The sequence below is a fragment of the Canis lupus genome, chromosome 9 (genome assembly GCF_011100685.1).
Source record: "Canis lupus familiaris isolate Mischka breed German Shepherd chromosome 9, alternate assembly UU_Cfam_GSD_1.0, whole genome shotgun sequence".
Taxonomy (NCBI): domain Eukaryota; kingdom Metazoa; phylum Chordata; class Mammalia; order Carnivora; family Canidae; genus Canis; species Canis lupus.
In genome coordinates this window covers 48,687,519-48,714,387 of record NC_049230.1, presented here as the reverse complement: position 1 = coordinate 48,714,387, position 26,869 = coordinate 48,687,519, and the positions used below count along the sequence as shown (strand labels likewise).

The following is a 26,869-nucleotide window of genomic DNA, read 5'->3' as shown; positions in this document are numbered from 1 at the left end:
GGGAGCACAATGCGGGCCCTCCTGGGTTCGCCTGGGGCTGCTCCGGGCCCTCCCCAACCCCTCCCACTGTGGCTGCCATGGGTGGAGTTTTGCTTTCTTTTTGGCAGGAAGGAACCTGAGTGGGAATCCCCTGAGCTGCCTGACGACCAGAGTGAGTCACCCCTTTCCACCAGCCAGGACGGAGGTGTCGCTGGGTCTGAGCGGGCCAATGGGGGCAGGTCGGCCACTTCCCAGTCTGGGCTCAGTGGGGGCTTTCTCTTCTGTTCCCAATTCTGCATGCCTCAAAGGCCTGTCAGCAGAGTCAATTTTTTAAACAATGTACTTGTGAAAAAACGTGCTTGTGAAAATCCTAGGAAACAGCAAAGTCAAAGAGCGTTTTTGTGCTGAAAGTGCTGGCGGGTCCTTTGAGATTGGCCCAGCCCTGCAGGCGCGGGGTCCACTGGGGGCTGCCTGCCCAGGAGGCAAGGAGTTCGCCAGGGGAGTCTGCAAGGAGTTCGCCAGGGGAGTCTCTTCCAGACTTGGGGCCAGGCCTAGGTGGCCAGGGCCAGGGCTTCTGTGACGTTCCTCTCCCCAGGAGGAGCCATCGCAGAAGGTAGGTGGCTGCTTCCTGATTTCACCCTGTGGGAAGGGGGTGGGGCAGTGGGCATTGCTGCAGGTGAACCTCCTCTTTGCTGCAGGAACCATTTCTGGCTGGCACTGGTGGGCTCCCAGGTGTTGGCAGGTGCTCACCTACTTATGGGATTTGAATGAAACCTCAGGGAACCTGGGGGTTGGCCTGGGGAGCTGATGCCTGTGGCCAACCTTACCTCGAGGTTCAGGTAACCAGCCGCAGCCTGAGTGCTATCAGAGGCAGGGCAGCCCTGGGCTGTGTCCCAGGATGCAGCATTTGGAAGGGGGAGTTCTGACTCCAGAGCAAGTGATGTTCAGGCGAGATGCCAGCGCTTCTGCACCGACATCCCTTCAGAACCTGTGTTCTGGCTCATCCCGTGGGCACCCAGGTGAGCCCCTCAGAGTGGGGCTGCGGGACGTGCTGTGTGACCTGGGGTAAGGACTCTGACCTCTCTGAGTCTGTCTTTTCCTGAAAAATGGAGTGAGCAGTTGGCTGCTGGGAACGCGGGGATGAGGGAAGACCCGGCGGATTTGTCAGATACAGGGCAGAACCCATGTTCCGGGAGACACCGGCTCCCAGCAACCCAGGAGGCAATATGGGGTCAACACTGACCCCTGCCTCTTCCCAGATGCTGACGCGGCTGGTTTTCCTGTGCGGGCCACGGGTTGTGCTTTTGGGGCCTGGTTTGGTGGTAAAATCCACACAACATAAAACCCACCATTCAACCGTGTCAGAGGGCACTGTCGGGGGCCCCTGGGGGAGACCTTCGCCAGCACTGCACTGCCCTGATGGGAGGCCTGTCCTTCCCGCTCTTTGAGGGAGTAGGGTCTTTTTTTTTTTTTTAGATTTATTCATAGAGACGAGAGAGAGAGAGAGAGAGAGAGAGAGAGAGAGAGAGAGGCAAAAACAGGCAGAGGGAGAAGCAGGCTCCCCGCAGGGATCCTGGATCCCGGGATCACTCCCTGAGCGATCACTCCCTGAGCCGAAGGCAGACGCTCAGCCGCTGAGCCACCCAGGGGTCCCGCGAGCAGGGTCCTTTTGTGTTTTTTCTCAGAATTCTCACCCAAACTGGGGCCCTGCGCTGAGCCAGGCTCCGGGAGGGTGGGTGGGAGTCGCCGCCGCGGTGCCCGCCGGCCGGGCTCTCAGGAGGTGCGGCCCGCCCCCCACTCCCCGCCGCCCCGCCGCCCCGCCGCCCCACCTACTGCACTGACTGAGCCCGAGCTCCACTTAAGCAGCCACATCGGGGCGGCTCTGACCAATCGGCATCCGCTGCAGCCCCAGACGAGCTCCTGATAGGGTCTCGCGTCCGTCCGTCAGGAGGGCGGGCCGAGGCGGTGGGAGGGAGATCTGGCCAATCAGCGTCCGCTGCGGCTCGCCCGGCGCTCCCGGTTGGCCCCCGCGCCAGTCAGTCAGGCGGGCTCGGGGGGCGGGTCCGCGGCGGCGGCGGCTGGGCGCGCGCGCAGTTCCGGGCGCGCGGCGACCGTTGGTGAGTGGAGCGGTGGGAGTCGGGGCCGGGGCCGGGGCCGGGGGCGACCGCGGGGTCCGCGGGAGCGCGGGCGGCGGGGCCCGGGGCGGCGGGCGCGTGCGGCGCGGGGAGAGGCAGGGCCCGCGAGGAGGGTCGCCGCCCCGCGGGCCTGAGGGGATTTTTCGGAGCCAGGCCGCCCGGAAACCGAAAGTCAGAGCGGGGCCGGCGCAGGAAAGTTCGTTAACGCCCGCGGGAGTCCACCGCGGCTCCGGCTGGGGGGTCACGGCCCGGGGTCAGCGAGCCGCAGCCGCCCAGAGGCTGTCGGGGGCCCGTGCGCCCCGACCCAGAGCCCGGCTGCGGGGGCTGACCCGGGACTGGGGCACGAACTCCCCGCGCCTCGGTGACGCCTGCTCGTCCCACGCTCTGCCCCTTCGCCGCCCCCGCCCCCCGCCTCCTGCCGGGCCGCGAGGCCCCTGGGGGTCACTTGAATGGCGGGTGACCCTTGAACCTCCAGGGGTCGGTCTGCACGTAGCCCTGCACCTTTGGAGGGTGTCTGCGCCGCGGCTGCCCTTCCCGCTGGTGGTAGTCGCTGCACATGTGAGCCCCTTGCGGGCAGGGGAGCGAGCCCGAGTTCTGAGCATCCTCGTGTGGGTGCGGGGGCCGTGACAGGTGGTCCCGGGCCTGCGAGCGCTGGCGGGAGCCGGCTGCTGAAGACGTGGACCCGGCCTCGGCCGGAATGGGAATTGCCTGTCCATGGGTCCGGGCAGTGGGGAGCCCAGGACCGCCGCCGGCAGCGGCAGGAGAGCGGTCGGCCCTGCCAGGCCGGGTCAGCAGCTCTGGCAGCCCGGTTACTGTGAGGGCAGCGGATCTGTCCACCCACTCGCGTCTCTCAGGGGGAGGTCTCAGTCAACCTGCCGGTGTTGCTTGAGTTTTATTAAACAGCCTGAATACTGTGTGGTTTACACACCAGAGTATTCACTGATGCTTGAATCAAAAACACTAAGTTGTTTTCCTTCAAGCTTTTTGGAAGCCACAGAGGCCCTGGGCGCTTCTAGCAGTGGCTTCCACTTCCACACATCTGGTGGCCCCTCTCCCTGGGCACCTGGTTCTCGCAGGAAAGCCCAAGCCCTGAGGCCGGAGCTTCCAGAGGCGAGTGGTCTGATGTTGGGCATTTTGGGCCTTCATGCTGGTCCTTTTTTTTTTTTTTTTGGTGATACTTATTTGAGAGAGCAGCTGCAGCAGGGGGAGGGGCAGAGGAGAGGGAGAGAGAATCTCAGGCAGACTCCCCACTGAACACAAAGCTCAGTGCAGGGCTCATTCCCACAGATTCCACAACCCTAAGGTGGTGACCTGAGCTGGACACTGAACTGACTGCACCATGCTGGCACCCCTATGCTGGTCCTTCTGCTTGCAGGTGCCTCTCCACATGACCAGTCTGCACCACACCACCCTCCAGTGCCCCGCAGTGTCCTCAGCACCATGTGTAGCCTAAGGCAGGAGCCTGTCCACATCAGTGCCTGGTGACCGACAGTGAAGCTTGTGTGTGTACCTTGCTGTTACACTGCCTTGCTGGCTCCCTCGTGGGGGGCTCCAAGGAGAGGGGGCTTTCAGCTGCAATTCTCTCTCTTGAGTGGTTTTTAAACTTCCCTGGGGAAACAAATGCAAATGTCATTATTTGGGGACCTGAAGGAGTAGGCTACAGCAATAGCTATAATTTGGGGAGCAGAGGACTTAGAGTGGTCACTTGTTCCTGGAGAAAGCATTTTCTCTAGAAGATAAAGGCCTTTTTGCTTTGTGCTTTGAGAATCAGATCCGGGTCCCTTTCTGGTCGTGGGAAATGTATGGTCAGTGCACTGGTGGGTGGGTGTTCACGACGGGACATCACAGACATGTTGGAGCAGGAAGGGCAAGAAAGTCCACAGAAGAAAATCCAGAAAAAAAATTACCTCCAGAGTGCACAAATGATGCCAAGAGTGCAGTGCACATCTTCCTGTGCCTAGTGTGTCAGTCTCCCATGGGCTGGGCCAACTCCTTCATGGAGATGGGTGGGAGCACTGTCTCAAGGGCGTGGTCCTTGTGTCCACAGGGAGGGCATGTCAGTCTCCCACCCCTGCACAGAGGGTCTGAGCCTGGGAGGGGTGCAAGAGGCAGATTCCGTGGAAGCCATTCCATGTCTGAGCAGGAACAGGCTTGAGGCCACGTTCCCTACAGGACCCAAGGGGCAGTGGAGCCAGTGGTCTTGTGACCTGGTTGTGGGTTAAGGAGGTGAGGACTCAGCAGAGGTGGGGGTAGGAGGTAGGATAGGGGAAGTGCCTCAGAAGGGACAGCTTGTCCAGGATTCAGGATTGGGGTGCTCCACATTGGAATGGTGTGGAGGAGTCTGTGGACGAGCCGGGAGCCTGGGAAGCATTGAGGGAGCTCTTGCACTCCATGCACAGGCTTGGGTCCTTCCTCTGCTCTCCCAGTCCCTGCCTTATGGTGCTTAGCTTACATTCCAGAGGAGACAGGCCCGAGGAGGGAGGCCTGCACAGGACAGTTCCAGTGACCGCTGAGAGGGAAGGCCTTGTTGAGAAACCATGACCCTTGGACAGACAGGGTGGAGGGCAGAGCCACTGGGAGGCCTTGGGGTCTGAGGGTAGAGTAACCAAGGCCCAGCCAAAGGCCCATCAGCTGCCCGGAGGGCTACAGGGGCTGCAGCCAGGGGCCAGAGATAGCGGTTCCGTCAGGTTCTAGGTGTTTGTAGGTGCGGAGCTGTTGGGTTTACTAGCGTGCTCAGGGTGGGTGGGTGAGAGAGTGGGCTCTGAGAATTTGACTGAAACAACTGGGCGGGGGGTGGCTGAGGTGGGGGCCTAGCTCTGGAAGGGCAGGGGCATATATGTAGGCACTCACACCCAGCAGTCAGGGAGGGGGCAGGGGAGCAGAGTGGGTGCCCGCATCAGGGGGAATGGAGGACAGAGTTGCTGTGTCAGGACGGCCAGTCACCCTGTTCCTCTTGAAAGCCCCAGTTTTGAGTCAGAAACAATATCAGCATGGAGATCATACGAAGACTTGTGAGCCAGCACTTCAGACTGGAAACGCGCCCCCACAGTATTTGCTCATGATGGTTCAGGAGAAACAGTTGTTGGCCATGAAATTGGTACCAGGCTACTATTTGGCATTGTGCTGAGTCTGGGAAAATGTGAACTTAAGTATAAAATTATCATTTTAAAATGGATTTCTAGTCCTTGGGGGAGGGCAAGCTTGTACTCCTTGCTGCGTGTTGATGGGAGTCCTTGAATATTGCTCAAGGGGCTTGTTATGCAGGCACGTTGGAAATGGGTGGAACCAGGTGAAATCTGACGTGGAATCCCACGTCACACAGAGCAGAAATGGTTGTCATTGAGGACGTGAATTCAAGAAGGCCAGTCTCTGGCGCCTGGGGTATCTCAGGCTGAGGGTTGAAGCCATGTGTCTGTGGGCGGCATGGTGATGCCCGCCCCAGCAGCCGGGTCCTCCCTTGGCTCGTTTGGTGGCCAAGTGAGGTGCCTGGTTGTAGTAACAAATGCAGCCTTCCCTCACTAACACCACTGCCCACGCTCACGCCCCAGACTGGGCATGGTGGGGCCAGCTGCCTCATGGCCTGCAGCTCAGCCAGTGGTTTCTAGCAGGGATGCCTCTTTCCCTGGGTGCTTGGGCTCCACACAGAGGCAGGCCCTGGGCTTGTGAAGTTGCTGGCTGTTCCCAGTCTCCGGGGGGCTGCTTTCATGGCAGAACCGACTTTTCAGCTTGTTCTGCCAGTTTTTTTTTTTTTTTTTAAATTTTTATTTATTTATGAGAGTCACAGAGAGAGAGAGAGAGGCAGAGACACAGGCAGAGGGAGAAGCAGGCTCCATGCACCGGGAGCCCGACGTGGGATTCGATCCCGGGTCTCCAGGATCGCGCCCTGGGCCAAAGGCAGGCGCCAAACCGCTGCGCCACCCAGGGATCCCTGCCAGTTTTATTTATTTATTTTTTTTAATTTTTTTTTTTATTTATTTATGATAGTCACACAGAGAGAGAGAGAGAGAGAGGCAGAGACATAGGCAGAGGGAGAAGCAGGCTCCATGCACCGGGAGCCCGACGTGGGATTCGATCCCGGGTCTCCAGGATCGCGCCCTGGGCCAAAGGCAGGCGCCAAACCGCTGCGCCACCCAGGGATCCCCCTGCCAGTTTTAATATTATGAGACAGGGTTGTTTGGGATAAACATGCACAGGTGTACCATAATTAGGGATTTTTTTTTTATATAATTAGGGATTTAAAGGCCTTTTTTTTTTTTTTTTTTGACTCTGGGGAGAGAAACTCCCACTTTTTTTTTTTCTTTTTGAAGTGGAGGTCTACGTACAGCAAAATGTACACATCCTTAGCATATAGCTAGATGCACTTTTGTCTGTATGGGCATTTCCAGTACCCCAAAAGGCCCCCTCTTGCCGGCATGGATCCCCTGAATGGACAATAGCTGTGTTTCTTACAGTACTTGTGACACCAAATATGTGGTTCCTGGGACCCCTCCTTGGGTTCAGTGATTTCTGGAGTGGCTCATAGAACTCTGGCAAACACTAATTGCATGAAACAGCCAGATGGAAGAGGCACAGGGCGAGGTATCAGGCAGGGCCATGGAGTCCCCCGCCCTCCAGCACACTAGCCTGTCAGCACTGTGACGTGTCCCCAGCCTGGGAACTTTCTGAGCCTCACTCTTCACGGTGTGGTGAGGCCTCTGTCTTGAAAGCATGATTGATTACTTTATTGGCTATTGGTGATTAGGTCAATCTCCAGCCCCTCTCCCCTCCCTGGCAGCAGGGGACAGTTGTGGAGGGGCTTGGGAGTAACAGAGATGCTCCCCTGTCCCCATGAGTTGGGAAATCCTGGGAGTTTTAGAAGCTCTGTGCCAGGAACTGACTGGGAAGCAGAGCAAGTACCTAGTGTGTCACAGCACTGTGCCGCCAGAGGGGACAGCTTCTCAGCTTCCGTTAGCAGAGGTCTGTCCTCAAGCTTCAGATAACTGGAACCATTCTGGAAATACAGTTTTATCTCCAGTAGAAATGTCCTTTTATTTTTTATTTTTTTTTCTAAATTTTTATTTATTTATAATAGTCACACACACACACACACACACACACAGAGAGAGAGAGAGGCAGAGACACAGGCAGAGGGAGAAGCAGGCTCCATGCACCAGGCGTGGGATTCAATCCCGGGTCTCCAGGATTGCGCCCTGGGCCAAAGGCAGGCGCCAAACCGCTGCACCACCCAGGGATCCCGAAATGTCCTTTTATTTATTTTTTTTATTTTTATTTATTTATTTTTTTAATTTTTATTTATTTATGATAGTCACACAGAGAGAAAGAGAGAGAGGCAGAGACACAGGCAGAGGGAGAAGCAGGCTCCACGCACCAGGAGCCCGATGTGGGATTCGATCCCGGGTCTCCAGGATCGCGCCCTGGGCCAAAGGCAGGCGCCAAACCGCTACGCCACCCAGGGATCCCTGTCCTTTTAAATAAAACACAAATGTGTTTGTTGTACAAAGTTAGCACATTTGTGTCTGGAGCTTGATTTTGGGGAATGAATGAATGGGAAATCCAGGACAGGCTGAATGGGAATGTTTGCTCACATGTTCCTGCAAATCATTGCAAACGGAGATGGTTCTTGTTTATAACTAACTTACCCGGCAGAGAGGATGTGGAAGCTTGAGAGGACCAGTTTTATTTTGGCTCCAGGTCTGGGTGCTCTTAACTCCTGAGTCCTACTCCATATGCAGCAGCAGCTGGCCAGCCCACCCTCCATCCTGGTGCCTGAGTCTGGGCTGCTGGCTGCGCCTGTCATCTGGGGAGGCCCCCAGGCCCTGTGTGCCTTCAGGTGAGTAGACACGTGCACACCACCCAGAAGTTCAGGGCCAGAGACGGGGGAGTTTTCTCCTAGGTTTGGGCCAAGCAACACCCCACAGCAGCAGGGCTCGACGATGGCCTTAAAGTGTTACATTTTGGCACAACACTTTTGAGTCTTTATGATGTCTTTCATTACAGTTCTCAACAGTTAAAATGTGCTTGTAAGGACAAAAGCACTGGCAATCCCCCAGCACAATATGGGCAGCGGTGGGACTCATGGTCCAGTGCCGTGGTGCTGGGTGGGCTCCCTGGGTGCTCCAGGGCCACTTCTCCACATTTAGAACAGAAATACAGACCCCCACCATCCGGCTGTGTCAGGTAGATGTGACCGCTAAGTAAGCTGTGTTGGTGAGGTCATCGAGGCCTGACTGCCTTTTGGGACCTGTTAACCTTTTTCATCACTCAGAAAAAGAGACCATTTGTCTGGCTCTTTTGTATCTAACGAGTACCTGTTGATGGATTAGTAAAATAGGTTCAGTCCTCCACAGGTATGCTTAGTAGATAGAATGTTGATGCCAAAGGATAAAGCCCTATCTCACAAATGCTGAGAGAAGCTGCTCAGTGAGGTTTTATTTTATTTTAAGATTTTATTTATTGGGATCCCTGGGTGGCGCAGCGGTTTAGCGCCTGCCTTTGGCCCAGGGCGTGATCCTGGAGACCCGGGATCGAATCCCATGTCAGGCTCCCGGTGCATAGAGCCTGCTTCTCCCTCTGCCTGTGTCTCTGCCTCTCTCTCTCTCTGTGTGACTATCATAAATAAATAAAAATTTAAAAAAAGATTTTATGTATTTATTCATGAGAGATGCACAGAGAGAGGCAGAGACACAGGCAGAGGGAGAAGCAGGCTCCCTGCAGGGAGCCCGATGTGGGACTCGATCCCAGGACCCTGGGATCACACCCTGGGCCGAAGGCAGACGCTCAACCCCTGAGCCACCCAGGTGCCCCTGCTCAGTGAGGTTTTAAAACAAGAAAAGCAGGGGCAGCCTGGGTGGCCCAGCGGTTTAGTGCTGCCTTCAGCCCAGGGCGTGATCCTGGGGTCCTGGGATCGAGTCCCACGTTGGGCTCCCTGCATGGAGCCTGCTTCTCCCTCTGCCTGTGTCTCTGCCTCTCTCTCTCTCTCTCTCTGTTTCTCATGAATAAATAAATAAAATATTAAAAAATATAACAAGAAAAGTATCACCATAATCCTTGTATTCTGTCATGATGGTGTTTGTTTCTTATTTTGCTTTTTTTCCCTGTCGATGTAAAACGTAACTAAGTCTCTTACATGAGATGTTCTATCTCACTTAACATGGTAAACAGAGATCTAAAGAGTGCTGTTTTTTTACTAGCAATATTTAAGGATAAAAGTCCTTGTTTAATGTAGTTTATACAGCAGTGATTTTCAAATTATTGATGGTTCATGAAGTCAATTTAGTAGCATGACCAGAGAGAAGAAAAAATACGCAGAATGCCTCTTGTGAGAGTAAGCATACTTTCACGGATCCCTTGTTCTAGTCAGTACTTGTGTAGTCATACAATGGCCTTGAAACAAGTGGGCTGAGGGCATCCTCCCTCCTTGGTTGCCTGGCCAGCACTGTTCGTGCACACGTGAGCTCTCGAACTGGTTTAGCTCCTCACTAAAGGCTTTATTAAGGGGGCACTTTCTAGTACTTACATGTCGGTGTCCTGAGGGCTCGAAAGAATGAAATCCCCTAGTTGTCAAAGGGACAGGTGGATGGTCCAGGACCCAGACACACCCACATGCCCTAAAAGTGCACGACCAGCTGGGGGGGACTTGTGCCATCCTACTGAGTACCTGTGGGCATAACACCCCGTCTATCTGGTAGTTGGAGGAGGAAATGTGGGTTCTAACAGTATAACCTGTGTCTGTGGCCTGCCAGCCCAAGAAGGCCCCACAGATTACAGATCCAGAAGTCGTGATTGAAAGTGGCTTTGCCCAGTAGATAGAAATAGACATGCCGTCTGTCGCTGCTTCATGTGGTGTCAGACCGGCTCAGGATGCTGAAGACAGTCTTGTGAACACTGGAAAGAGGCATATCACTTTGAGACATCCTGGTTTGAAAGCTGGTCTGCTCTGTGTGCATCCATGAGAAAACATGGGGTCTGTACCAGGGGCCTCTGGGAAAGGAAGCTCTTTGGAGCATTTGCAAAGGGGTCATAGTGGCTCTGAGTTAACGTGCTTCCCGGCCAGGGGCTGTTGGGCTGTTGTCCTTTTTGAAAGGTTAGCAGGTACAGTTGCTTTTGGCTTGTGGAGATGCTGTACGTTGGACAGTGTGTTCCATGCAAGGTCTCAGAATGCTCTGGGAGCTTCTCCCCTGCCTGACTCACAGGTCTGGTTACCTTGCCTGGGGGACCTTGCCACAGCCCAGTGGATGGCAGAGGGCAGCTCTCAAGGTGGAGGGACCCTGGCAGCGGTGGTGACATCAGAGAAGCCAACAAGTGCAGTGGCCATCTGCTGGCCGCTGCCTCGGGCCCCTGCACAGGCAGGTCAGAATTTCCTGCCGGGCTGATGTGTAGGAAGCTGGACAGGAAGGCACCCGAATCAGGCTCTGCAGATGGCCAGTGCTGGTGGGAAGGGCCCTCAGATGTCCGCACGTGCTCTGCCCATGGGTCCCAGCACAGTGGGCTGGGTGACCTTGGGGACAGCCTGTTGGTCTAGGGGCCCTGGGATGGGCGTGTTGGTGCATCCTGAGCAGGTTGCCACCCTGCTGAGCCTCGGTTTCCACGAGTGTAGTAGGAGATTAGCTTCTGAGAGGGCGAAAATCCTGCCTCGCAGATTCTTGACCGCTGCTCAGCTTGATGACCCTGCCCCTCACAGCTGGGCATGGGGAGAACCCTCCGTGATGCGCTCTGTTCTTCCTTAGGGTGTGGCGGTTCCCGGCTCTCATGGCTGCAGCCAGCGTGACCCCTCCCGGCTCCCTAGACTTGTTGCAGCCTGGCTTCTCGAAGACCCTCCTGGGGACCAAGCCAGAGGACAAGTACCTGTGCTCAGCCTGTAGGAATGTCTTGCGCAGACCCTTCCAGGCCCAGTGTGGCCACCGCTACTGCTCTTACTGCCTGAGCAGCATCTTGAGGTACTGTGGGGGCAGAGGGCGGCAGGCTGGCTTGGGGCTCTGCTGCCAATGGAGGCAGTTGCAGGCATGCACATGGCTGTAGGCATGCACGTGTCCGTGGGAGAGTGCTCCAGGGGGTGCTCCCTGACATCACCTGCAGAGGTTCCCTGCAAATGAGAGCGTCAAGTTAGTAACTGAAGAGGGTGGGTCGCGCTTTGGGTGCTCGGGATGCAGGGACTGCAATAAACATCATTATGGTCTGTTTCCTGTGTTCCTAGTTTGTCATCCAGACACAGGACTGTTTAGAGTCCCATTCTTGGTTCATGTTGCATTTGCATCGAATGCGCTGCTCTAGATAAGGAATACATACTCAGAGCCTGTAGCAGTCAGTCTGAGGGCAGGCCCCTGTGGCACATGGAAGGCCAGAGTGGGCACAGGAGCCAGCACCTCATTCCTGGGTACCTGGCCCTGAGCGGTTGGCCATCTGAGAGCACCTCTGTTCACACTGGAAGGGGTTGTTGTGATCAGAGGGTTTGGATCATCTCACCTACCTTATAAGGTTTTCAACATGGTCCCTTACGCATGCTCATGACTGATGCAGTGTCAGTCTCCAGGGCACAGAACACGGCGGAGGGAGAGCTGAGCTTGGCCCATGGCCTGTGGTCCACAGCTTTCCTTGCAGCACGGTTGACGGCAGGCCTTCGCCCTTTCCTCACTAGCTCTGGGCCTCAGAACTGTGCCGCCTGTGTTCACGAGGGCATATATGAAGAAGGCATTTCTATTTTGGAAAGCAGTTCGGTAAGTGAAAAGACTTCGAGCAAAAACTGTCAAATGAGCAGAAAATGTTTTGGCGTTTCCTTTAATAACACCGAGCAGCGAGGATGTGCCCCTCCCTGCCTGGTCACATCTAGAGCTTGGAGCAGCTGCAGGGGAGGTGTGTGGGTCCTGGGGCCCGGTCTGGAAGCCTCGCAGCATTGGTGGCGGGTAGGCGGTGGGCAGCTAGGAGGAAGCCTAACCGTAGGAATGCTGTCCTCAGGCTTTCCCAGACAACGCTGCACGCAGGGAGGTGGAGAGCCTGCCGGCCGTCTGTCCCAACAATGGCTGCACCTGGAAGGGGACCCTTAAAGAGTATGAGGTAGGGGCCCCCTGCACTGGCCTGACTTCCCAAGTCTGACCCCACCCCCAGAGCAGCACATGGAACCTGTGGGAGTCTGCCAGGAGGAGCATGCAGCTGCTCATGATACGTGCACGCAGATGTACGAGTCCGGGGAGCATGGCCTCGGGAGGGGGATTTACCTTGCTGGGCCCAGTCTTCTCATCTGTGGAATGCTGGGGTGGGGTGGCAGCGTGTGGCTGACCTTGGGCTGGCTCTGAGGGCATCTGCAGCATCTCTCGTAACATGCGGGAATGAAGCTCTTTTGCTCGGTGGGATCTTTCAATGTGTTTTTAGGCAAAGGTTTTCTCATTTTGCGTTGTATAGACAGTGGGATTCCAGAAATAACCTGCATGTTCGGTCTGTGGGCATAGAAAGGCATCTGGCCAGTGACAGGGCAGTGGCTGGTGGGCATATCTCGCTGAGGTCTGTCTCAGCCTGGCAAGGCTGGCTTGCATCCCTGCATCGGCACGGTGGGGCTTCTGCGTGATTGGCAGCTGGCAGCCACACCTGCAGTGTGGAGGCTCAAAAGGTGCCAGCACTTGTGTGGCCTCCGTAGGCTCATTTGGCCGTCCCCTCTGCTTAACCAGTGCAACTCAGATGGTTACTCACACACAAATGTCATGGCAGTCAGGTGTCCCCCACCTGATGAAGGGACAAACCAAATGTGGTCTGTCCCTGCCATGGAATAGTATTTGGCCATAAAAAGGAAGAAAGGGGCAGCCTGGGTGGCCTTCAGCCCAGGGCCTGATCCTGGAGACCCAGGATCAAGTCCCACGTCAGGCTCCCTGCATGGAGCCTGTTTCTCTCTCTGCCTTTGTCTCTGCCTTTCTCTTCCTCTCTCTCTGTGTCTCTCATGAATAAATAAATAAAATCTTTTTAAAAAGTAAAAATAAAAAAATAAAAAGGAAGGAAGGAAGGAAGTCCTGACACATGTGAGTGGACTTTGAAGACATTGTGTTCAGTGAAATGAGCCCATCCTAAAGGACAGGTCCTGTGGGAGTCCACTCCTGTGAGGGCCCCAGAGCAGTGAAAGCTAGAGGCAGGAAGTGGCAGGGTGGCTGCCAGAGTGGGAGGTTGGAAGGTGCAGAGGCACAGGTTGGCCTTTCAGAGTGGGCAGCCCATTGGTGAGGCCGGGGAACTGTTGGTATGGCACCCGGGTGCCTAAGCTCAGGCATGCTCCTGCCCCGGCGCCAGGCCAGCCCTGCCCACTGGATGCTGAGTCGTGATGGTAGCAAACAGCCTGTCAGGATTGGAAGCGGGACCTGAACTGCTGGCGGGCTTCTCCCTCTTGTTGCCGGCCTGCATGCTGAACTCTGCTCATTCTCTTGACCAACCAGACTTTCTGTTCTTCAGGCTCTAAGCCGTGTGTTTCCAGAGGAGGGGCCCCTGGTGGGGTAGGCTAGGAAAGGCACTTCCCTTCCTGTGGGTGCTGGGGGCCTGGAAATGGAGCAGCCCTGGGCTCCCTGTACCCTTTCTGATGCCTTCCTGGGTGTGAGACCCAGAGGCCCCCAGTGTTGCACACGTGCTGGTAGGAAGCCCTGCTCAGCAGAAGGGGTCTGCACTGTTACTCCCGGGGCAGTCCAGAGAGTAGGCCTCGGGTTGGGGTCTCTGCTGGGAGGGTGAAGAGCCCAAGCAGGCTGTGGGGGTCAGGTGGGTGCAGGAGACCCTGTGGGGTGCGAGGAGCAGGCATGGGGAGCGGTGCTGCCTTCCGCGGGGACCCAGAGACCCTCTGGGGACGTGGGAGGACCCCCCACCTTCCTGAGAGGCTGGTTTCTGTCTGCTGCAGCCGCGGGGTATGGATGACGCTGGCGTAAGGGGCCTCGGGCTGTGGGCCAGGGAGCGTAGCCAGCCTGTGGCTCGGCTTCGGCCCGGCAGGCACGCGGGCTGGAAAGTCCCTGGCTGGCCCAGGAGCCCTGGAAAGTCCCTGCAGGGGTGGGTTTGGTCATGTGGGAGGGCGGGCACTGCTCTGGGACTCTGGGCCTGGCCCTTGGGTGGAACCTCGGCCTGGCAGTGAACATCTCCGGCCTGGGTGAGATCAAGGCTTATCTACACACACCCGCCACCTCTGGGCCAACGCAGCTGCCCTTGGTGGTACTCGCACTCGTGGCATTGTAACTTGCTGGTGCTGTGGCTGAACTGTTTGGAAAGTCCTGGTTAGCCTTTGAACATGGTTTTCTTTGGCGATGAAGTCTAGTATTTTCTAAGAACCCAGTGACTTAAAACTCCAGTTCAGGTCAAAGGCATGTGTGGAGTGCCTGCCAAGTGCCAAAGGTGCCAGGGCACGCAGCCCCCAGGCTGCTCTGGGAGTGTGCGTAGGGGCCTGTGGCTGGAGACAGAGGCGGGGCTGGGAACAGGTGGAAGACGCCAGAGGGGGGGCGTGGGTGACTGGAGGCTGTGGCTGAACAGCGAGGCTGCGTTGGGTGTGCTCGCTCTCTCCCCCCACGTCCTGGTGAGCTCAGAGTCAAAAGGGCTCTGTTTGTAGAGGCTCTTAGTTTGAATTCTGGTTGAATAAAGACTGATTTCTCCAAAGCGTGTGCTTCTCTCTGATCCCATGAGGGTGGTGGTGCTACGGGCCCATCCAGAGGCGGCCCGGGGGTGATGTCAGATGGGCTGCAGGGGTGGTGGTCAGCAGTGGGCGGTGTACCCTTGCCTGTCTCGGTGGCTGCCGCTCTGTGCTGCTTTGGGGGCCCATGTCGCTCCTGCAAGTATCTTGTTATCTGTTAATCAACATTCTTAATTAAATTCAAGCACCTTAACTATAAGGGTTCTAGTTTTTCCTTTTTTTTAAATTTCTTCATGGGAGACACACACAGAGGCAGAGGGAGAAGCAGGTGTGCGTAGGGCCTGTGGCTGGAGCCTAATGTGGGACTTGACCCTGGGATCATGCCCTGAGCTGAAGGCAGACGTTCAACCACTGAGCCACCCAGACGTCCCTGGTTTTTCCATTTTGTGAGCTGTGGTTATCTCTGAGACTCCTTGGTTTGCTTTGACTGTTGATTAGGTACTGGATGTGGCCCAGACATTGCCTCCTATTGGGCCATGGTGGGCTGTGCGGTGTCCCAGGGACCCTGGGGTTCAGGGAAATCTTGCCCTGTAGCAGTGCAGGTGGGCCATGGGGGGCTAGGCCACGTTTTCAGCTGGGAGCTTTGGAAAAGCTGTGGGCAGGGAGTGGCTGTGAGACCAGACAGGCTGCAGTGACGGGGTGGGGGTGCCCCTGGGAGGCTGCACTCGAGTTTGTCCTCTGCTGGGCCGCCGCATCCAAGGCGTTGTATGGCTGGGTGTGATCTGGCTGGCCTGCCTGGTGCGTGTCCTTCTGACAGAGGCTGGGGCCTCGCATGGCAGCGTATGGGGTGCTATGTTGGGCCACCATGGGGTCACCAGGGAATTGTGCTGGGAGTGTGGTATTGGTCTGGGCTGTGTCCCCATGGGAGGTCAGAGGGCAGGGGTGCCTGCTCTGGAAGGCAGAGTTGGGGGGTGGTCCCCACCAGATGTGACAGAGTGGGGGGGTTCCCAGCAGACGTGGAGGGTTCCCCACCAGACATGACATCTGAGGTCTCCATGCGGGAAGGCTTGTAGGAAGGGCACCGCATGTGTGCCATGTCTCCGTGGTTTTGGCCCGTTGTTTCTGCTCCCTCTGGACATGCTGGGCTTTGGTCCCAGCAGCCAAGCCTGCGGCTCAGGATGGAGACACGGCCAGCACGTTCCCGGCCCGGGAGCAGCATGTCAGAGGCCTGCCCTGCTCCTCTCAAGTGCACCACGAGCAAGCTCTCCAGGGTAGCCCTGAAGACCCAGGCCCTCAGGAGGGCACCTTGGCCCAAGGCTGCCCCAGCCCAGACCTTTGTGGAGCTCCTGAGCCCATGGCGGAGGGCCTCCTCCTGCTCTGGGCCAGCCCAGAACTTTCTTCTTGCAGTGACCTCTGCCTCCTGCCCCAGCAGGCTCCACGTCGTCCCCAATGTCTCCCTAACACTTAGCACGGTGCCAAGGTACAGGACGGATGCTGGTGGAGCGAAGACTCCCAGGAGGCCCAGAGGAGTCGGATCCACAGACACGGGGGTTGGGGGAGGCAGCGGGGGGGGGGGGGCAGGGTTTAACAGGACAGAGTCCAGTCTGGAAGACACACGGGTCCAGGGGATGGACGAGGGGACTGTGCACAAGGTGTGAACGTGCCAAGGCCCTTAAAAGTGGTTAAGACAGTAAACTATGTTATATATATTTTACCACAATAAAAAACAACAGCAGAGAAACCCTGAGCTCCCCACTCCTTTGCCCAGCGCCCCTTTCTGTTGCCCCTCATGGCCAACTTCCCAGGGCAACTGTCGGCTGTGTTGGATTGTGGGCTCGGGGCCCTGTGGTGGGGGGACAAGCTGCTGGGTCCCTCGTGCTGCCCTGGAGGCATTCCCACCCTCCCCACCTTGTCTACCACCCCCTTTCCTCCCAGCTGCCTCCCACCACACAGGGCTCTGTGGCTCCTGAAGGGGCAGCGCGGCCTCTCTTCCCTCCACCTCGGCCACCTTCTTCCTGGGTGCTGCCCACTGGAGGGCCCCAAGCTGGGCCTGCTACCCTGGGTCACTGCATGCCCTTGCTGGCCACGCCCCCCGTGCAGGCTGTTGGTGTGGGTGTGGGATGAGTGGGTGGGCTCCAGTCCTCCTCTGCTTAGTCTGGCTGCCGTGGCCTGTACTCACAGCACCTGGACTCGTCACTCCTGTGCCTTTTGTTCACTGAGAACCTGCATGCTCTGGGGCTGACCATCCTGCTCTTGGCCGCTCTGGGGCTCTGCCCGGGGCCAGGGCTGTGCCGCCCGTTGGAGCGCCCTCCTGCCCCACCTCTCTGTACCCACTTGTCCTTGGCCCTCCATGGCCCCTCTTAGTCCCTGGCCGTTGGTCCTGTTCTCCCTGAATGGCACTGCAGCACCCACAGGGAGGGAGGGATGCTCGGGCTGTCATGTGGGCAGGGAGCAACCAGTCTGTGAGTTCCTGTCTGACCCGGAGCACAGGTGTCATAGTGAATGAAACTGGCCCTGGGGGGTTTGGTGCAGGGGCTCCGTGGTCCAGCCCTGAAACCTCCCCGGAGCCTCAGTGGGGGCAGCTGCCTGTGGTCACACACGGAGCCCGGTGGTGGCAGCCTGCGGCATCCCACTGTGCACCCTGTTGATGCTTTGCCACCTTTGTTGCCAGAGCTGCCACGAAGGACACTGCCCGTTCATGCTGACTGAGTGCCCAGCTTGCAAAGGCCTGGTTCGCCTGGGGGAGAAAGAGCACCACTCGGAGCACGAGTGTCCAGAGAGAAGCCTCAGCTGCAGGCACTGCCGGGCACCCTGCTGCTGGGCTGACTTGAAGGTGAGGGTGCCTGGCCATGTCCCCAGCCCGGCCCTGTGGGGCTGTCACCATGGCCCCAAGGTTACTGTCCTGCCCTTGGGGCCGGTTTGACGTTTTTGCCATGTGCCGCTGGCCCTTCCTCGCACCCACTTGGGTAGAAGGTTCTTGGTAGGGAACTGGGTTGGGTATGAAGGCAAAACTCAGTCGTTTTAGAAAGCTGCTTTATTTTAGAAAAATTAACATGCAGAGAGCAGCTGTGCCAGGCCCATGCCACCTTCACTGTCCGGTTGGCACACGCCAGGCGGCATCAGGCTCCCCACACTTCCTGTGTGGGCCCCAGGCTCTGTGTCGTCTCTTCTGAAAACTTGAGAATATGTATCTGAGCATGTTTGTTTTCAGAAACTTGAGAATGTATATCTGAGCATGTTTGTTTTCAGAGAGCTGTATGTGTTACTGTCACCCTGAGTCTTGATGGTGCCTACCCACCGCGCCAGGCTCACTTGGCACCCAGGTTTGCTCATGTCTCTGAGCGTCTGTTGCCATGCTGCATCTTGATGATGTATCTACAAGGTCTCTTCATCTTTAATGGTGCTCCGGGGGTGGGTGTCTTTTCCTTTGCTGCTTGCTTATTGAAGAAGCTGGACTGTGCATTTGGCCAACTGCATCCCCAGGAAGCCCTTGCTGCCCCTGTCACCCTGTCCCCTCCCTGAGCCATTCCACCCAGAGGTATGCCCACGGCCAGGGTGCATTTGGGCACCAGGGGTGTGATCAGAAAGTCCCGCCAGCCTTGCTCTTTGGGGTCACAGTGGCTACTGGCTACCCTCCATGGCCTGGTTTCAGCTAGGGTGACCGACAGCAGCGTTGTCCCCCAAGTCCATTGGTGGCTTGTCCTTCTGTCAGGACAAGCTGTCAAATGGCGAAGTGGTTCTAGTCTCTGGTGCTTCGGAGTGCCTGTAGGACCCACCCCACTGGGGGTGTCAGGGATGCTGCAGCCCGAGGAGAAGGCCTTGCAGTAGTGCAGGTGACCCCACCCACGCTCCAGCTCCTGACCGCTGTCTTTCAGGCACACCACGAGGTCTGCCCCAAGTTCCCCTTGACTTGCGATGGCTGTGGCAAGAAGAAGATCTCACGGGAGAAAGTAAGTTGTTGCCCAGCACCTCCGAGGCCAGTGGGGGGTGGGGCTCAGACCTGGGGCCCGAAGGAAGGGTATGGGCTGGTGGCCATGGGCTACTTTTTTGTTATACTTCTGGAGATGGAAATGACCCATCCTGGGCAGAAGTCATGTGCACCTGCCCCCACACTGCCTCTTGTCCAGAGCACTCCGTGGCAGGGTTTTTTTTTTCTTTTTTTTTTTTTTTTAGATTTTATTTATTTGAGAGCCTGAGAGCATGCGAGCAGAGTGGGGTGAGGGGCTGGGGAACAGGGACAAGCAGATCCTCACTGGGCCCAGAGCTGGATGTGGGCCTCGATCCCACCACCCCAAGGTCACAACCTGAGTGGAAACCAAGAGTTGGCTGCTCCCTCACTGTGCCACCCAGGTGCCCCCCGGGGCTCCATTTTAAGAGAAAAATACATCATGGGTTCATCCTTGTAGTTCTGGTTTCGATTTTTGCCTGCTTTCTGTGTTTGTAGCTCTTTTTGCTGCAGGGCATCTTGGTACTTGGTTACCTTAGCACGGTGCCTGATGAGTGCTTTGTCACTGCTGTATGCGCTGCTCAGTGACAGGGTGCTGGCGGTGCTCTTTCCAGCTCCTTCCACTCAGGGGAGGCACTGTCGGGCGATGTCCGGTGGTCCCTTCCGGGAGGCAGTCTCTCAGTGGTGAGCTGCCATTTGTCCCTTGGTTTGCAAGTCTCAGAGGTTGCCCTGGTAGAACAAATTGGTAGTTTTGTAACAGGGTTCTGTGGGTCCAACATGACCGCCAGGGCAAGTGTTCCTGCCCCGCCGTGGTGAGGGGACACGCTCGGGGGCTCACCCTGCTGTGGCTAAGAAAGTGTGTCCCAGGGCTGGAATTTGTAGCTCTCGAATCATGAACGTGCCTGGGGTTTTCTACTTAGGGCTCGCCTGCGTTTCTGTCACCAGGGACTCCTGCCCATTGCTCACAGTGGGGAGAGAATCCCAGTCCTTCTTTTTTCTGTTTTTGGAACTCTCAGTGTCGGGTAGCTTGGGTCACAGTCCCTTGTCCTTTGACTTTGTTTGTCTTGTCTGTGTTTCCATTTGGTGTCCGTCATTCCAGGGCCCTGGGCGATGGAGACAGAGGGACTGCTTTCCAGTTGTCCTATGGCGGCCCCCTGCCCTCATGCCTGGGGAGCAGCCATCTGCCTCCACCTTTGCTGGTGGGAGGGGCTGCCTGCGTCTGTGCCCAGCGTGTGTGCAGTTGAACTCTTTCTGGGTTGTCCATCTGTCCTTTTGGGCTCTGTGTTGCCATGTGCCAGCACCATGCCAGGTCCATGATGCGTGTCCGGCCCCTGGTCAGGCTGGCCCCACCTCACCTCCCAGGCTCTGGGGGCCTCAGACACAATGCATCCTACGAGCCCAGGACCGGTGTCGGCAGGTGCACTGAGACACTGGCCCACAGTGAGAGGCCTTCAGCCTGCACCCCCTCCCTTGATTGACACCCGCAGGCTATGTGTGCACACATTCTTGTCTGTGTGCACAGTCACACCTTTGGCTCTGGAATAGGGTTGCTGGGTTTGGTTCAGCATGACACCGAAGAGGGGGTGTCCAGCCAGGGCACAGGTGGGGAGAGGAAGTACAGGTACTCATGATGTCCGGCCTTCCAGTTCCAGGACCACGTCAGGGCGTGTGGCAAGTGCCGAGTCCCCTGCAGGTTCCATGTTGTCGGCTGTCCTGAGATGGTGAGTCCTGTTGGCTGTGGCTCTGCCTGTGCCAGTCCCTGTTTCCTGAGTGGGGGCCTTCTTCCCGAATGTGGTCTCTGCTTGGCCTCCAGCCTGGCCTCCTGGTTTCCTTCCCACTTCTGCTGCCTCCTCAACTCTCAGGGGTCCCAGCCTCCGTCTGGGCTTAGCTGTGTCTACTTGTCCTCCTGGTGCTCTCGTGGGGCCCTGTGTTTGACCACCTCTCTCTGCTGAAAATGCCCAGCGCTTTGTACCTCCCTGATACCTGGGGGTGTCTCGGGTCTCAGCTGCATCCTGGGCCTCCCGCTCCCACCCCATCCTCCCACCTGCCCAAGACGAGCACCTCATGTCACCAAGCTGTTCCAGCCCAAGCCCAGCAGTCACTGTGGGCCGTCCCCTTGTCTCCTGTATTACATCCAGTCCACTCAGAGAGCTGTGCTGCCTATAGACGGGTCTCAGACCGCACCTGCCTCTGTGGCCTGCGTGGCCCTAGCTGCCTCTGACCTCATCTCTGGGCTGATCACCAGCCTGGCTATCCTTGTGCACACTGACCTGTTCCTGCCTCAGGCCTGGGCAGTTCTTCTGTCCACGTGGCCTCTCCTCTTCTTTCCCCCACTCTGTTCTGTCCCCCGGGGATGGGAGTGTGCAGCGCCCTGGCTCTCTGAGGGCCCTGGTACATGGCTGGCGCTCTGCTCCTCAGAAACACCCGGGCAGCACTCCCATGCCAGTCGTCCTTGACACCTGGCCTCAGGTATAGTCCACAAGGATGGCACCTCCTACTTTTACTCCTCTGTGTTTGCTGTGGTGCTGGCCCATGCCCACACAGGCCTGCGCCCCCATGTGGGTGCTGCCAGAGGCCCGAGTATGTGCCCAGGGTGTGGCCACCACAGCCTTTCTGTGGTCAGACATGGCCCCAGGGCAATCCCACCTGAGGGTAAATGTTGTCCTGAGCTCATCGCTCTAACCCTGACCACAGGACCATGGCCCCGTGGCATGTGCACACTGCCCCCAGCCTACCTCCTGGACTGGCAGGGGGCATCCTGTCCCAGCACCACCAGGGAGGTGCTCTCTGGGCACAGGGCCTGGTAGGGTTCATTTGTTTCTTTCTACTTTTGATGTTTTGAGAGTGTCTAACTCCTTTATTTTTATTTTTTTAAGAGATTTATTTATTTGAGAGAGAAATCTGTGCGCAGGCATGCCCCACTAGGGAGGGCAGAGGGAGAAGGGCGGGGGGGATCGCAAGCAGACTCCAAGCTGAGCACAGAGCTCAGTGCAGGGCCTGATCCCACGACCCTGAGATGGTGACCTGAGCCGAAAACAAGAGTCAGATGCTTAACCGACTGAGCCCCCAGGTGCCCTTGAGAGTGTGTAACATTTTAAAATTTCTTGTGAAGTTTTAGAAGAAATGTGGCTGGAAAGTCAGGACGATAGATAAAAAATACTTGGAAATTGTTAGCTTTACTGGTCTCCCCCACCCTTCAGTGTGTCCTTTCTTGTTTCTCCAAATACAAGTAGAGAAGTTATTGGGAAGGTTTGTATTTTTGGAAGATTTAACTCACGATAGTGACAGGTGATATACCAGCAAGTGAATGGTATGGAGATGTCAGAGTCGCCTCACCTTGCGGTGTGTCCACAGGGCTCTGGGTCAGGGCTGAGTACAGGTGCAGCACCAGCAACCCTCTCTGTCTTCTCCCTGCAGGTGGAGAGCGAGAAGCAGCAGCAGCACGAGGCCCATTGGCTTCGGGAGCACTTGGCCATGTTGCTGGGCAGCCTCCTGGAGGCGAAGCACCTCTCAGGAGCTGGTGGCCCTTTCCTGGGTCTGAGTGAGATGGGGGGCTGGGAAGCCAGCACACTGCACCCCGAGGCCGAGCTCTCCAAGGCCGCAGAACTCCAGCAGCGGTGTGAGGCCCTAGAGAGGAAGACGGCCACCTTCGAGAACATCGTATGTGTCCTGAACCGGGAGGTGGAGAGGGTGGCCATGACCGCTGAGGCGTGTGGCCGGCAGCACCAGCTGGACCAGGACAGGATCGAGGCCCTGAGTAACAAGGTCTGGGCCTAGGGCATTTGGGCCAACCTGGGCAGGACCCAGGGGCATCTTGGGGGCTCAGAGCTGGGGTTTTATGGATGGCACCTTGTTTCTATCAGCATCCTTTCTGCTTTTGCTTCCTGTGTCCCTGAGCTGAGCGCCTTTCTGAGGCCTGCTCACTGATGGGCCTGCTGTGGGGTCCTAGGGGTCGCTCCAAGGCAGCCTTTCCTCCCTGGCCTGTGGGGGTAGAGGTAGCCACAGGGAATGGGCCTCATGACTGGTGTGTGTTCCTGAGTGCACTTTCTGACACTTGGGATGGACAGAGCCACTCGAGACGGCTGAACCCAGGGAAGCCTTGGGGGCCCTGGAAGGGGCCATTCTGCCCAAAACTGGTAGAAAGATGGGTGTGGGGCATGTTCATAAGCACCTTCCTGCAAAATGAAAGGAGGCCTGTGAGAGGCCACTGGGTGGAGGCCTGCAGCCCCTCCACTGGTCCCCCAGGAGGGACGTGCCCTCACGGGGCTCCCCGGGCCCCCAGGTGCAGCAGCTGGAAAGGACCATTGGCCTGAAGGACCTGGCAATGGCCGAACTGGAGCAGAAGGTCCACGAGATGGAGGCGTCCACCTTTGATGGCGTGTTCATCTGGAAGATATCTGATTTTGCCAGGAAGCGCCAGGAAGCTGTGGCCGGCCGCACGCCCGCCATCTTCTCCCCAGGTACTATTCTGAGACTCGCCCTCGGAGGTGCTCACAGGCCCCCAGGCTGGGGCCCCTGCAGGAGGTCCCTCCTGCTGGAGGTTATGGGGCAGGAAGAGTTATGGGGCAGCCTCTAGGCAGAGCTGCCTCAGGATCCCACGGCCTTCCTGGATGGGGCATGTGCTCAGGCTTCCTGGCCGGTCAAGAAGCTTCTGGGTGGGGAGCAGTCTGTTTGGGGCACGGTCCTCTCTGCACTGGACCCAAGCAGGCACCTCCTTGCTCACACATTCCCTCGGGAGTGAGGCCCTGCCTGCCGATGGGAATTTCTTTTGAATTCAGCTCCAACAAAACCTGGCTGAGGACCAGACTGAGGGTTGGGGGTCAGGTGCGGTCCCCAGCCAGGCAGCAGGGCCATGTGCGGGAGCCGAAGGAAGGCTCCAGAGGCGGGACCAGGCCAGCCGGTGCTGCCATCAGGTCTGGGCCCCCGCGGGTCTCTGGGCACCCTGCTGGGGGTCGGGGTGTCACCTGTGGCCTGTCCCAAGTTCTTATCCCCCACGGTCCCCTCAGGTAGGGCTCAGGTCTGACCATGGCCCTTTGCCTAGAGCCCGAGCTGCCACTTAGCCTCACAACTGGTTCCTGTGGGCCACGGTGGGCTTACATTTAGGGTTCTTGGAAATGCTTTCCCTGAGCGTTTTACCTTTCGGGGCATTTGTCTTTACTGGGAACTAAGTCTGTCCCTTGAGAAAAAATTTGTGCCCCCAAAGCTGGGTGTTTTTCTCTGTGTTTCTTGGGGAAGCCCTCGGCGGAGCTTACCAGCACCTTTCCCCCTCCGCAGCCTTCTACACAAGCAGGTATGGCTACAAGATGTGTCTGCGCATCTACCTGAACGGAGACGGCACGGGGCGTGGGACACACCTGTCTCTCTTCTTTGTGGTGATGAAGGGCCCCAATGATGCCCTCCTGCGGTGGCCCTTCAACCAAAAGGTGTGTGGGGCTATCCCAGTGGCATCCCGGGGCCCTTGGGGTGGCGAGGTAGTCAGGCTCCATATGGGTCTGTCACGGCCCCTTGGGCGGCACTTAAAGAGGCCAGTTTGGAGTTGGTTCCAAAGGAAGGGGTGCGGCCAGTGAGCCTGCAGCTACCCTGTAAAACTCCCAGAACCAGGATCTGCTCTCGGTGGAGGGGCAGGAGGTGCCGTATCCTCGTCTCCTCCCTGTCCCACGCCGGACACAGGGCAGCTGTGGCGCCTCCCTGAGGAGTGTCACTCCTTCGGGGAGAGCAGTGGGTGCTCTGTGAGCTCTTTGGTACGAGAGCGCCTGCCCCGTGAATGTGAGCAGGAGAGGCGCCAGTGGATGTGGTTTCATAGTGTTAACTGTGGCCATAGACCCAGGGGCTGATGGACGGAAAGTGCCACAATGGGCACTGGTCACCCAGATGGGGTCGCTCGTGGTGGCTGTGGTCCTGGCGCTTGGCTGCTGGTTCCCTGGAATTCAGGCCATTGGCAGCTGGTGCTGGCCAGGCCGTAACTCAGTGTTGCTCCCACGCTGCTCGCCCTCAGGTGACCTTAATGCTGCTGGACCAGAACAACCGGGAGCACGTGATTGATGCCTTCAGGCCCGATGTGACCTCATCCTCTTTCCAGAGGCCAGTCAGTGACATGAACATCGCCAGCGGCTGCCCCCTTTTCTGCCCCGTCTCCAAGATGGAGGCCAAGAACTCCTATGTGCGCGATGACGCCATCTTCATCAAGGCCATTGTGGACCTGACGGGGCTCTAGCTTTCTCCCACCAGGGTTGGGGGTCGCGGGTCACACCGGGCTGGAGCCTCACCGTGGGTGGGCACCTGCCACGCTCATGTCCACTGGGAAGGGGCCGCCTCCTGGGAGAGGCCACTCAGCCTCTGAGTGGGGCAGGCTGCAGGCCTGTCAGTACCTGCTCGTGGGCCATCAGTACAGGTGCTCAGGCGAGGTGAGCAGAGGGCGAGGTGAGGTGGCATCTCGTCCTGTCCTTTGGTTGGAGAGAAGGGACATTCCCGGGCCTGGCCGCTCCTCTGAGGAGAGGTCCTGCTCTGCAGGCCTGGCCAGGCTGGCGGGCACAGAGGGCACTCTTGTGTCCTCAGGGCATCCTGTCGGCTGCCCCTGTGGCGAGTGCGGGGCACACACTGGGCCCTGCTGTCGGACATGATGCGTTAGCTGCCCTGTCGGGCTGTGGAGAAGTCGTTATTAAACTGTTAAATCTCCATGGTGAGTGGTGTCCGTTTGCCTGTGGCCTTGCTGGTGGTAACCCTCACAGGGCCTCCTGGCTCTCTGCCCTCCTGTGGTCTCCTCCCCTTATGTGTCCTGTCCCTACTGGTGTCACTGGATCCCTGAGCAGTACCGTGGGTTCCCTGACACTTGAAGCTCGCTGCTGCTGGCCTTGCTGAGGCCATCTGGAATGTTCTTTACTAGCCGGCTCCTCCTCCCTCAGTCTATACGTGTCCCTGCTCCTCCACACAGGGAACCTCTAGTGCTGGAAGAGTGGCCAGTAGATCTTTGGCATTTGGGGATCGACAGGCAGCGTCGCCTCCCCAAACCGGGACTTCTCAGGTACCAGTCGGCAGTCAGTGGTTTTGGCGCCCTGACCTCAGGCTGAACCTCCGCCCAGTGCAGGACTAGGGCAGGCTAGTGGCCAGTGGCTGTCTGTACCTCTGGTTGGTTCTCAGGACCACTGGTTCCAGAGGGCCAGGCAGGGGGCTGCCTGGGCATCTTTGCAGAGAACCTGACATCACAACTCATCCCTCTCTGTCAAGAGTTAATGTGACAGGAAAGCTTGGAGGAAAAAGAACCGAGCCATCCCAAGACCCGTGCAGTTGTGCTGAGACACAGGGCAGAAAAGCTGCCATCTTGTGGGCCTTCCCTTTCCACTCTCCAGAGCGCTGTCCTCATGATTGGTGTCCACAGCCGCGACCACAGCATCTTCACCCGCGTGTCACCTCCAAGCCACAGGGCACATGCTGCCTGCATTGGTCTCCTGACCTGGGAGCGCAGCACCCTGCACACTTCCGTCCCACCTGCCCGTTTGCTGGGCTCCCAATGTGTGCAGGCTGTGTGGGCCAAAGGCCTGGGGGCTGCGGAGCCCGGACAATCGCCTGCCCACCTTATGCACTTGCCTCCTGGTTGGTGAGGTGCCTGTTGTCCCTGGGGACTGAGCCTTAAGAAAGTCTTGAACTCTGTCAGTGGACAAGATCCTAAACGTGAATGTGATTACTTGGGTGATCGTTTCCTGTGATTTGTGCTCTTGACCACTTGTTCCACAAGTCCTGAGTCTCCCCAAGAAAATACTTTTCTATTTTTTCTGATGGTTTTAAAGTTTCTGTTTTTAACACATTGGGTTTTTACTGGGGAGATTGTGTGAGATGTGTGTGAATATGTTTTGTTTTCCATTAGGGGTAAAGCAAGTATGTCTGTGAGTTTACTTCTTTTTCCTTAAAACAGAAGGGTAAAATGAGGGTTAGAAAGGCTTTTGCCCACAGGGACAGAGTGAGGGAGAAGGCAATAGCAGAAAGATGTGACCCGTTTTAGAAAGGGGAAGGTGGCTTGAGGGGTGGCGGGCAGGCAAAGGAGGGCCCGCAGCGAGACTGGGCACTGGAGGGCACCGACTCACGGGCTGGGTGCACAGCTGCCTGCCGGTTGTCCCTTGCTCTCTGTGGGGGAGCCGGGGGGTCTGGGTCTATAGAACATGCTAGAGCTCAGGACTGAACAGTCAGCTCCAGGAGAAGTGCTAGAAGTGCACACCAAGCCGAGGGCCCCAGCGCCCTGCC

The 26,869-nt window shown here is 57.4% G+C and overlaps 1 protein-coding gene across 5 annotated transcripts; it reads left to right on the top strand.

The window, feature by feature from the left end:
• Nucleotides 1-156: 156 nt before the first annotated feature.
• TRAF2 (TNF receptor associated factor 2) lies at nucleotides 157-26,402 on the top strand. 5 transcript variants are annotated; one of them, XM_038548712.1, is made up of 12 exons: nucleotides 2,545-2,672; nucleotides 3,490-3,616; nucleotides 10,841-11,050; nucleotides 11,749-11,827; nucleotides 12,066-12,164; nucleotides 17,360-17,521; nucleotides 18,564-18,638; nucleotides 20,281-20,355; nucleotides 22,052-22,399; nucleotides 22,917-23,094; nucleotides 23,909-24,057; nucleotides 24,630-26,402. In XM_038548712.1, the coding sequence occupies exons 3-12, from the start codon at nucleotides 10,863-10,865 to the stop codon at nucleotides 24,846-24,848; spliced, it is 1,572 nt and encodes a 523-aa protein (XP_038404640.1). In that variant the 5' UTR covers nucleotides 2,545-2,672; nucleotides 3,490-3,616; nucleotides 10,841-10,862; the 3' UTR covers nucleotides 24,849-26,402. The 5 variants fall into 5 exon arrangements, with proteins under 5 accessions (XP_038404641.1, XP_038404639.1, XP_038404640.1 ...); XM_038548713.1 differs by lacking the exons at nucleotides 2,545-2,672; nucleotides 3,490-3,616 and adding an exon at nucleotides 157-592; XM_038548711.1 differs by lacking the exons at nucleotides 2,545-2,672; nucleotides 3,490-3,616 and adding an exon at nucleotides 2,042-2,096.
• The last annotated feature ends 467 nt before the right edge of the window (nucleotides 26,403-26,869 follow it).